This window comes from Cibotium barometz, chromosome 18 (genome assembly GCF_041138505.1).
Source record: "Cibotium barometz isolate CiBa-2024 chromosome 18, ASM4113850v1, whole genome shotgun sequence".
Taxonomy (NCBI): domain Eukaryota; kingdom Viridiplantae; phylum Streptophyta; class Polypodiopsida; order Cyatheales; family Cibotiaceae; genus Cibotium; species Cibotium barometz.
Window position 1 is genome coordinate 35695052 of NC_141063.1, and position 11733 is coordinate 35706784.

Sequence of the window (11733 nt, forward strand, 5' to 3'; positions counted from 1 at the left end):
TGATGATTAATCAAGGATTAAGGCTGTTGGTGCTGGAGATTAGCCATGGCACGGGCGTGCATGTGACATCCCCTCTTGCTAAACTTGATGACGGGGTGGACACTCTGTTATCCTTCCTCTGTGGACTACTGACCTTTAACTCCTACTTTTGACTTTGACACTGACTGATATTTTTGTATGAACACCTTCACTTCTGATCTCCACTTCCAAGTCTTGCTGAAGAATCAAGCATCTGTTCCACTGTTGTCCCCATGCCCGCTTTCCCTTACCCTCAACATAGTAGCGGGTCACCTGCTAGAATTGATCATACGTGTCGGTAGGCCTTTGGAATTGATCTGAGAGCTTAATGATGTACTGGTTATGCGTGCATATCCTTAGGGAATGCTTCCTCTAGCTTTGCCTATTTTACAGACCACTCCATATGCTCCCTTGCTGCATTCTTCTACTGGACCTGTGCACCTTCCTTGGGACTTTGCTTAGTGGGATGAGCCTGAATGCTTTGATACCAATGTTGCATGCGTCGGAAGCCTTGCTGTACTGATCGACAGCCCTAAGCCTGATTAAGAACAAGATGCTGATTTAAACATGATTAAGATAGAGGGGCGAGAAGGAGAGAGAGATAGTTGTTGTCAGGCTTTTCTGTATTTCATATGGTACAAAAAGTTCATTGAAAAGCCTATACGTGGTTGGCCTCTGGCTCCTACATATTCTTCTACTGATGACTGAATTGATGGATGAATGAATGATTGAATGAATGACTTGCTAACTGCTGAATGATGCCTTGTCTTTATATATGAGTGGAAGACGCTGGTCGGACAGAAGCTGTCAGCCAGTAGTGGACCTGAATTAATGGGATTAAATCCCATTTAAATGCTGCGATTTGCCTTCGGTGCTGCCCACTTTGCTGCCATGCCATTTGCTGCCTACCGCCTGCTCTGCTGCTGCCAGCCGACTGTGTCCTGATGGTGGCTGCCGACATGTCTTCAATGCCCTTCCATGCTGTCCATGCTGATGGTGATGCTATTGATGATGATGATGGTGATGATGATGAGGCTGATGATGATGCTGATGCTACTGATGTTAATACTACTACTGCTATCCTAATTGATGATTAATCAAGGATTAAGGTTGTTCATGGTGGAGATTAGCCATGGCACGGGCATGCACGTGACACGAGTGTCTTCTTTCAGCCCTAAGCAACTGAATGGGAAGCTTGATGCAAATCACCAACAAAGACAAAGAGAGAGAGAGAGAGAGAGAGAGAGAGAGAGAGAGAGAGAGAGAGAGAGAGAGAGAGAGAGAGAGAGCTGTATTTTCAGTATATTATATAGTACACAAAACTGTACAAGATTGTGGCCTTTGGCCTTCCAAAAGGAACTCTTGACCTGCCCCAACTATGGGGGTCAGATGGTTTACAAATGAGCAATGCCAAACCTTTTATAGGCTCTTGGAAGTCTTTCCCAACTGGCCGACCATGGGACAAATAAACATATCACAATGCTGCCGACACCTCATAGGCTTGGCTGACATGGTCCCTGTCCCAAAGAATACCTTCCGGTGCCTCTCCATGTGTGCACACGATATCCCCTCCTGCTAAACTTGATGACGGGATTCCAACCTTCAACCTTGGATGACTATCATCATCCTTTTGTCTCCTCCTAGACTCCCAAATCTGTCATCCTTCCTTCCTGGCAACCTTTGCACTGAAAACATTGCCATTTCTTTGACTCCGCTCTAGATTTGGTGTTGAGATCTGTGCATCTGTTCCACTTTGTCCCCTTGCCTTCATGCCTTATCCTTGAACACTTAAATTGTCTCCTTCGCAAGTTTGATCCTGGCATCCTTGCTCCACCCCCTTGGAACCGTTTTCCCAAAAGCCTTCCTTGGTATGCCCCAAATGACATCCGACTCTCAAGGTTGCCATTCCCTTGGTTTTAGTTGACACCGACCAGCCCCATGGGATTTCTACCCTAGCTGTGTTACTCTCCTTGGACCTATGCACCTTCTTGGGACACTGGCAGCACCTAGCCTTGCTATAGCCTTGCTGAGCCTGATGTTGTGATACCCATGTCACATGCTTAGAAGCTCTGAGTTTCTTCTTTCAGCCCTAAGCAACTGAATAGGAAGCTTGATGCAAATCACCAACAAAGATAGAGAGAGAATGGATTCAGACCATCTGTGTACTGAGTTCTATCTGTGTGATGTCCAGAGTATAACTGTATATTCATGTGTGAATCACTTTAACATTGTGAACATATGCACTGTCATGGGCATGCATATGAGTACTGTAGTTCATGTAGCTTAAGTCTTTCTTGCACTATGAATAGTAGTAGGCACTCCTGACTCTTGTCCAAACTCATTCCAGACAGTCCTCTGGCTCAACTGGACCAACCTCCAGAATGTCGAGTTCATGCATGCAGGCTGGTGTTGGGCACGTTTTACCCACTTATGGCATTGGGCAGAGGCGGATAGCTTGGCTAGATGTTGGTGGATAGGTGGTCTGGAACCACTAAAGTGTTGGGTCTTGACTGGACAACAACATGATCACCATAAACTAAGTCAAGGTCTCGGTGGAAGTGCATGTGGATGTAAGTGGAGGTGGGATGGTTAGGGGGTGGTGGTGGTGTGAAGGTAGTTTTTGCTAGTCACTTTTCACCTCATGTAGAGGGTCTAAAAGGGTTCTCATGATGGACAAAACTCCAAGGTCAGTCATAGTCAGAAGGTGTACATGCATTTAGTGTAGTTTCTCTAGTGTGGTGGGGCATGCCTTGTGTGTGTGTCATCGTCTCATCTCTAAAGCATAGAAACACACCTTGTGTAAAAAGGGAGACTTATATTTTGCATCGGTTTTAAAACCTTAGGGTATTTGGAGTCCCTTTATAAATCATCAAACCACGATCCTCTTTCTCTCTTCTTATTGTTGCCATGGCTTTCCATCAGTCTTCACCTCTCCTTCTACGTCACCCCATTCGTGCTCTTTCTGATGGTTCTCTGCTCACCATCTGGCTAATCAATCCCACATACAGAAGGTTTTGCTAGTGTTTTGATCTGGTAAACACCCCCAAATGTCGCTCTACTGCAAAGATTAGATATTGATCTATCATTAATCCATTTTTGAATGGGACAATTATGGCATTTTTTAACCTGTTTTTTTTTTTTGGTTGTTGTTGTTGCTAAAGCTACACTTATTACATGGTTAGGGCATTAAACTGCACCTCTCACAAGTTGCATTTTCAACAGATTTATCAAGCTTTGGGTTTTGTATTATCCGATTAGGAAATGATTAATACATAATTAGGACATTGACTTGTGCTTTCTGCATGTACTAGGTACCCTTTTCAACAGTTTCATTAAGATTTGGCACATTTGCAGACTGCCCATTTCAAGGGCTTTGTAGCAAGGGGAGAAGAGGAAGATGGGTCGGCTGTATCTGACAAAGCTAGATGGGGCTTATTACGCTTGCCGTCTCTGCCACACCCATCTTGCCGACATTGAAGAGCTGATGTCCAAGGTAAGGCCCATGCTGATTGGGAAAAATCCTTTATTTTTTCTGAACTTTAAGCTGTTCATTTTTTTTTTGGCTCTCCTGCAATAATAATCTATTTTTTGGGTCCATTTTAATCAAAGATTGAGGCTTGTTATGGGAGGTTGCTTGCATAGCATGGTAAGACTTGTTATGATTACATTGTGCGGGGAATCGAGGTTACTATTAAGCATATCTGCAACTAAGCACAGCTGCATTTGCATGCTATTTTTCTTAGATTGTATGCTACCTTACTATGTGTAATCTGAGATATACCATATGTAATATGATAACATGTTACCTTACCATGTTTTTTGAGACCCCAAATTTTATATAAACCCCGTTGGGTCTATCGAGATTATTAATGATGGCTGGATTGTTGTTGAGTTTACTAAGGGCTCTTGCTATGTGCTTTTTCCAACACACTAGCTGCTTCTTGTGTCACAAGCCAATGATGGCTTAACATTTAAAGAATTACATGTCATCTGTTCTCAATCAGCACAAACAGCATGGTGGAAGATTTGTGGATGTGGCAATCCTTTCATTGCCTCTGGCTGTGAAAATTCTCATTATACACCAAAGGTTTTATTACATTTTACTTTCATCTTCTCCTCCATTGATATGGTCTCCCCTTTTAGCTGTATTAGTCTAGGAGATGACTATGAAGGTGAACAATAAGAGATGTAAGGTATGATGATGATGGTGAGTCTAATGAATGCCTTCTTATGTAGGAACCGCAAGAGATGCTAGAGATTGTGATGGTGATTCTTGAATCTCCAGCAATCACGAAGGGATCTAGAATGATGATGGTGATTCTTGAATCTCCAGCAATCACATGTCACATGCAGGGAAGCTCTGTGTCTTCTTTCAGCCCTTAACACCTTTCTAGGAACACATAGATGCAAAACGTAAACAAGAGATGGAAGGAAGAGAGAGAGAGCTATATTCATTATGTACAAAAAGGTACAAATTCTTGGCAAGCCCTTAACACCTTTCTAGGAACACATAGATGCAAAACATAAACAAGAGATGGAGGGAAGAGAGAGAGAGCTATATTCATAATGTACAAAAAGGTACAAATTCTTGGCAAGCCCTAGGCTGCCCATGAAAAGGTAGCAACACCTAATCTATAACTATGACCCAACACCAAACAAGTGTCAGATAATCCACTAGAAGCCAGCACCGCCTTTATATAGGCCCTTGAAGAGTGCATGAACTGGCCGACAGCAGTTCCTTGGACCTAAAAATCCCTCTTTGTTGTCGACGTCATCTGCCAAGTACTCATTTTCTGGCCCCGATAGAGGTCATGGTCCACCAAAGTACCTTCCATGCCTTAGCTAGCTGTTGAAGCTCTAGAATCTAGTCTTTATCTGCCGCTTCAGGGATTAGCTCTGGGATGAGCATGTCCATGTGCATGCACATGACATCCCCTTCTGCTAAACTTGATGACGGGATTCCAACTTCTGACCCTGGATGACTGTCATCATCCCTTTGTCTCCTCATGGACTCCCCAACTTGTCATCCTTTCCTTCCTGGCAACCTTTTCATTGAAAACCTTGCCCCGTCTCCAATTCCACTCCAAATCTGATGCAGATCTGTGTAGCTTTTCCACTTTGTCCCCTTTCCTTCTTGTCCTGTCCTTGAACACAAACATGAGACCTCCTTCTTGAAGAATGGTCCTGGGCATCTGTGGCTCCACCCCCTGGATGAACTTCATCTCTTGGAGTACTCCATAAAAGCCTCTTGAGCAGACCCTAGCTATTGACTCTCATGAAATACTCCTGTTGGGTTTGCCTGACACCAACCAGCTTCGGGGGGTCGTCACTCTCCTTGGACCATGCACCTTCATTTGGGACACCGTCAGTGTTTAGCATTGCTGAAATTGAAGCTGTGATACCAATGTCGCATGCGCGGAAGCTCTATGTCTTCTTTCAGCCCTAAATACCTTTCCAGGAACACATGAAGGCAACACCTAATCTATAACCTATTCTATGACCCAACACCAAACAAGTGTCAGATAATCAACTAGAAGCTAGCACCGCCTTTATATAGGCCCTGGAAGAGTGCATGAACTGGCTGACCTGTTGTCGGCCAGTTCCTTGGACCCGAAAATCTCTCTAAGTTGCCAACGTCATCTGCCAAATACTCATTTGCTAGCCAACAGAGGTCCTGGTCCACCAAAGTACCTTCCATGCCTTAGCTAGCTGCCGAAGCTTGAGAATCTAGTCTTTATTTGCTGCCCCTTCAAGGGTCAGCCTTGGGATGAGCATGTCCATGTGCATGCACATGCCAACAAAGGATCTAGAATGATGATTGTGAGCTGTTGAAAAACAGACTGTTGCTAGTAGTTGATGTGCCATGTCTCGAGTCACACGAGATGATGGGATGTGAAAGAAAGCTAGCTACATGATTAGCCTAGATTGCCTAGCTTAGGATGGATTAGCCTAGCTTAAGATGATTAGCCTGTGATTAGAGAAAGAAATAATCCACATGGATGGAATATGTCACTAAGGACTCATGTCAACATCTTGCGCTTACTCATGCTACATATGTGGTCCCAAAAATACATGTGTATGGCTGTAGAATGTCCCTAAAGCCTTCAAAACAAGCCATAACATCTACCCCATAATGGCATGAGAGCCTCGTGTAACTTCCAAACACTATGCATCCAAAATCCAAGGATATAGAGCTGTCCACACAGTGAATTTACAGGAAGTTCCAAGAAGCTCGTCCTCTGTTGTTAAGCCTCATTGGACCCCTCAAATGCATCCAATAGCCCTTCAAACCCTTCCAATGTAGAAGCGGGTTGCCCAAAAGCTTCTTCCTTAGGTAATCCTCGCATTGGACCAAGTATTCCACCAAAGTTCGGTGCGAAGGATCCTTTCTCTTGTGTCCAAAATCAATTCCGGCACATACTCAATCATGCCCTCCTCATCCATTGGAGGTAGCTCATCTTGCATAAAAACTTCCGGTCCAAGGTAAGCTTTAAGATGTGATACATGAAACACATCATGAATTCTTGTGGTTCATGGAAGCACCAATTGGTAAGCAACTTCACCAACACGTCTCAAAACTTTGTATGGTCCATAGTATCGATGAGCTAACTTGGTGTTTGTGTTTTTAAGAGCTCCATATCTAGTCTTGGGTATTCTCAAGAAAACCCAATCTCCCTCCTTGAACTACTCAAGGGGTCTCCTATGATCATTTGCATGGTGTCTCATCCTTTCTTGAGCTTGCTTCATATTAGCTTTGTATTGTTGTAAGAATGTGAAGCATTGGCCCGGGAGGCTTGAGTACTCTACTCTTTGTAGAATGGGGTCTCCTATGATCATTTGCATGGTGTCTCATCCTTTCTTGAGCTTGCTTCATATTAGCTTTGTATTGTTGTAAGAATGTGAAGCATTGGCCCGGGAGGCTTGAGTACTCTACTCTTTGTAGAATGGGGTGTCCCCGGAGGCAAGGGAGGGGTATGACGTGAGGCATTGTCTCTGGCGAAGCGCTTGGGAGGCTTGAGTACTCTACTCTTTGTAGAATGGGGTGTCCCTGGAGGCAAGGGAGGGGTATGACGTGAGGCATTGTTTCTGGCGAAGCAATACGATGCGAAGGGATGGAACACCAGCTGCCTGGGCGAGGGCCGAAGCGACAGTAGGGGGGATTCCATCACTCTTCCAATGGCTCCACCAATCACCGGGACAAGACAAAGGTATTCGGGGAAGCCTAAAACGCCAGCTAGTGGGTCGGATGCGGGGTCTAAGCTGTGCTGCCACCTCGCAAAGAAGGCCTGGGCTGTATGCAGTGCGACAAGGCTCAGTTGCATGACTATTTGACGCCGCTGGCAAGTCAAATTCAACCTGGTAGTTCAAAGGATGAATATCGGTAATCTTTACTGGCGCTCCAAGGAGGCTATAGCTTGTAGAAGATCTTTGAGTTGTCCGCGCACCGGGCGGCTACCAACAATCTTGCATACTAGAGTGCAGGCCTCTAGGGATGCAACTGTCGAAGTGAGGAGCTGGAGGTCCACTTCTGAGAAGGACAGGCAAAGGATGGCGGTGTCCTCCTGAAGGGTGTAGACCTGGAGAGGCCAAAGCTTGCCGAAGGATAAAATGCCCAAGAACAAGAAAAAAAACTGCCAGATGAGAACAGAGGGGATGTGTTGTGGAGCCGTAGGGAGACAGGGGGGAGGGACTGGAGAGGCCACAGGGGAGAGGAGGAGGGAAGCGTGGGAGGGGAAACGGTTGGGGCGGGGGGTGCAGGTAAAAAGATGAGGCACAGGTAGAAAGAGGAGGCGAGAGGGGGCGCAGGCAGCGCCAGTGCGGAGGGGGAGGGGGGGCACTCGCAGCTCGGCTTTACTGACTTTCTTTTATTAGTGGTTACATCATGTTCTATATTTTCTCAGTACTAGTGGTTGACAAAGGCATCCACAAAACAGGGATGCCTTATTGGTTTTATCGCATGATCACACTTCCCTGAACCTATGATTGGGAGAACAAGGGTTCAAAAGGCTAACGAGCGAGGTAATCTTGATGTTCTTGATCTTCTCTTTTTTTTTTTTTCTAACCTCATCTTAAGGTAAGATTATGATGCCATTATAAACAGGGCGACTCACAAATTTGGCATTATCAAGGTTTAGTGTATATTTTTGTGCATTAGGCTGTCTGAAATTTTTTTGTGGTAGAGCATCAAGTGCGATATGTCTTGTTCCCTTTCAGGGTAGGAACTTTCTTTTCATGGCTTTGATGATAATTTGATTTTGCAGACTTGGAGGAGGGTTTAGTTGCTCAACTTTTGACAGTGATCTTGTTTTTCTCCAGACCTTTCATTGCAGACATGGGAAAGCTTATCTTTTCAACACCGTGTAAGTTTTCTCTTGTGGTTTTGTTGCATTCTTGATTTTGCTTGATTCAGTATAATGATTTTGTAATGTTAAGACCTTCATTTGATGGATAATTGCTAGAATGTTCTAAACGACGCAAACTAGTCGGAAGCATGATTCTATTACCTTATCCAGTAAAAGGTTAAATCAGGGAATCTTTTTAACCTGAAGTTTCGTGGTTTGGGTTGGATAAAAGCATAAGACAGCCAGAGGTAGAGGTGTGAGGAAAGATGGAGAGCATGAAAGTATGGAAAGCCAGTGTGGTAAGAGGTGTAGAGGTGATGGTCAACAAGCAAGAGAAATTGTTGGCAGAAGAAACAGTAGGAATTAAGACAAACGGCACAAGCTTTTAATGACGGTGGCAGATAGTGGACAAGCTTTACAGGTGGATGAGACAGGCCGCCCAACTCTTGTTTTTTCAACAATTTTCATTCCAATTTGTGGAATGTGCGACATCTCCAGGCACACATTCTTTTTAGTCCAAATGAGTAAAATAAAGTTGGAAGGAGAAACTAACTCCCTTTCGCAAGCATCATCATGTTAAGGTCTACACTCATGAATCCAATCCATCGGCATGTCAAAGATGGGGCAATCAAATGCGTGGGAGGTGTGAAGGGACAGGCGGGTGGTTGGTACAGAGATGGGTGAGCACCCATCCCTCAAGCTGGCTGCTGGGGAAATTCTGGATGAGCTTGACAGTTGGGTGCTGGCTGGCCGATGATCGGTGAGCTTGTCCAGGATTTGTGAGTAACAGCCTGGAGCACTACATCATCATGGAGCAGTTTGGCAGGCAGGGTCGCAGGGGCCTGAACCTGAAACCAGGCAGGCTGCCTTAACTGTAGAGATCCTGCAAAGGCCCTGCCTTTCCGTCAAGTGTATGGGTGCCTGGGTGCTGGCCGTATAGGAACAAGTGGAGCCTGGTTGTGCATGGAGTTTGACACAAGCATACTAATTCTGTGCTTATAGGTACAGGCAGAGCCTGGTTGTGCATGCAGCCTGACATGAGCATGGCAATTCCAGGCAATGTGTGGAAAACATGACGTTATTTTCAAATTTTCTAGATAGGCTTTCAATGTGCTTGACTTGACTTACTGAACATAGTATGAATCTTGCAATGGTTTGCAGAGTGAATGTGACAGTGGGAGAGAATGAAGAACGGATGATGACAACAGGGATGCATGTGGTTGCAGATATCTATTGCATTTGCTGTCATCAGAATGTAGGATGGAAATATGTACGCATCTTCTCTGCCAATTAGATTTTGACTTTAGGAATCAGACTGGGTAGCTTTTAGGCTGTAATATTCTTGAAGTCATAAAAGAAATTTATTCCTAGGTTTGGGATCTTAGATTTCATATGTTTTTTGGCAGGAAGCTGCATATGAAGAAAACCAGAAGTACAAGGAAGGGAAATTTATACTGGAAAGGTGAACTCTTTTGCATTGTCCTAGGAAGAATGGTGGGCATGCGTGCATGATTTTATATGAATGTGAAACCATGGCAAGCATGCTTACAAGTTGTGTTGTTTTGCGTATTGTTTTGGGTCTGCCCTCATACAGAGCAAGGATTGATGGGGAGCGCAAAGAAGCTAATCCCATAAGCAGTGATGCAGATGATGCCTAAGCTTTGTGGGGGCGTCTGGTGCTTTGCTGTTCACAATCCTCATTGATTGCATACACTGCTCTTTTTTTTGGGAATAATTCAAGGCTTTCTCGTAGTATAATCTGTCATAGTTCCAGGCAGGAATCAATTGTATATATTGGTATGCTGATTATAACTACTCTTGCATAGCTTTTAGTCCCACAATGAATTATCTTATTTCTTAATCATTAAGTATATAACGCTTGACCTTTTTGGGTGTGCTTGGCATAACTCATTAGTAATGTTTTTATGGGATCTGGATTAGTTCTGATTGTAGCATAGCTCATGTTCGTATGATGTGTTTTGAAATTTGTGGTGATTTTTTTTCTGACTTGTAAAAGAGCCTCACAAGTGCTGCATCATGGGTATGCCTCTTGCTCAAGGTTATGCACAGATGCTCACCTCCTATGGTTTGAATTTTGTTTCGAAGACTTGGTGTGTTAAGAGTATTTGTGAATGCCGTTTTTTATGTGATTGGCATTGACAAGGCCTGGAAGGCCTGGATATGGGCTAAGGGAAGATGGATCTAGAGCAGAAGTTGTTTTTGACGCCTATGTCAGTTGGGCTGGTCATGGGGAGGAACATTGAATCCATGAGAGTACTGACTCATGGAAAAAACTGGAAAAAAAGAAACTAGCTAACAATGTTGTGAGAGCCAGATGACTGATACAATATGTTACTATGTGGGGATGAACGGGAGATAGTGTAGCAAGACTTAGCTAATGATGACACCTTCTCGGAGGGCTGTAGTAATATCTCTTGCCTGGGATGGGAGCACTCCATATCGTCGAAGAATGTCGGATCTGCAGCTGATTGGTAGAAGGTCAGGATGCTCGGGGTCGGGGATGTCTGGCCCTCACTAGCCCTCTCTCTGATGACCCCTTGGCATTGTCTCTATCCAGTTTGTGAAAGGGATAGGGAAGGGGTTCTGTATAAATCAATCAAATACAGATTGGCTTGGACAAAGGAACTGGATGAGAACCATGTTACCATGGCCCCTATGTTGCACATGGTTGATCCAAGTAAGCCATTTATGGTTGAGATGGATGCTAGTAGTGACTATGCCATAGGAGCGGCCTTGTTCCAAGGGCAACGACCTATAGCTTTTGTGAGTCAAACGCTAACCAATATGCAGGTTAGGTAAAGTTAGAAAACTCACTTTGGGATGGGAAAGGGAGTCCAATATTCCATTTGGAATGGATTGCTCTTCCGAAGTGGAAAGGTTTGCATCTGAGATGCTCAGGATGCGAGGAAGAAAATGCTTTTCGAATGTCCAGGTGTCCAAAGGACATTGGACTTGATCAAGAGAGATTTCTATCGGTCAAAGATGTGAATTTTTGTGGAGCAATATGTGCGTGGTTGTCGACAATGCCAAGTCAATAAGGTTGATAGCAGTATTTTCATGGAAAGTATTGTCATGGACTTTATTGTTAGCAGTCATCTCCTGTCTGTACCATATTACTCAGTGAGGGCCATTGTTGTGGGTGTGCCCGCCCATGTATGCATCTTTTCCATTTTTCCCATCGTCCATTTTTCCGAGTTGTGGGGGTGCTATTTTTCCCTGTCACCCTGTTGGTGTGGCTGGTCAGGTGGGGCCCATTTTTTTTGCTGGCCGACTTGATTATTTGCTGGCCGGCTTGATCTGTTGTTGGCTGACTTGCACTTGTGCTGGCCAACTGGATATTATCCAGTCGTGG

The 11733-nt window shown here is 44.5% G+C and overlaps 1 protein-coding gene across 2 annotated transcripts; it reads left to right on the forward strand.

The window, feature by feature from the left end:
• The first annotated feature begins 2913 nt into the window (after positions 1-2913).
• Positions 2914-10271, forward strand: LOC147629258 (protein yippee-like At3g55890). Of its 2 annotated transcripts, none has more exons than XM_086812522.1 (6): positions 2914-3051; positions 3330-3511; positions 8335-8378; positions 9522-9630; positions 9767-9822; positions 9955-10271. In XM_086812522.1, the coding sequence occupies exons 2-6, from the start codon at positions 3416-3418 to the stop codon at positions 10016-10018; spliced, it is 369 nt and encodes a 122-aa protein (XP_086668648.1). In that variant the 5' UTR covers positions 2914-3051; positions 3330-3415; the 3' UTR covers positions 10019-10271. The 2 variants fall into 2 exon arrangements, with proteins under 2 accessions (XP_086668648.1, XP_086668647.1); XM_086812521.1 differs by having other exon boundaries at positions 3373-3511.
• Positions 10272-11733: the final 1462 nt, after the last annotated feature.

Excerpts from the sequence above, each read along its gene's own strand:
- LOC147629258 (XM_086812522.1), top strand. The coding sequence starts at position 3,416 with ATGGGTCGGCTGTATCTGACAAAGCTAGATGGGGCTTATTACGCTTGC. Across the intron at positions 8,379-9,521 it reads GCTTATCTTTTCAACACCGT|AGTGAATGTGACAGTGGGAG; the intron begins GTAAGTTTTCTC and ends AATGGTTTGCAG. Across the intron at positions 9,823-9,954 it reads GGGAAATTTATACTGGAAAG|AGCAAGGATTGATGGGGAGC; the intron begins GTGAACTCTTTT and ends GCCCTCATACAG.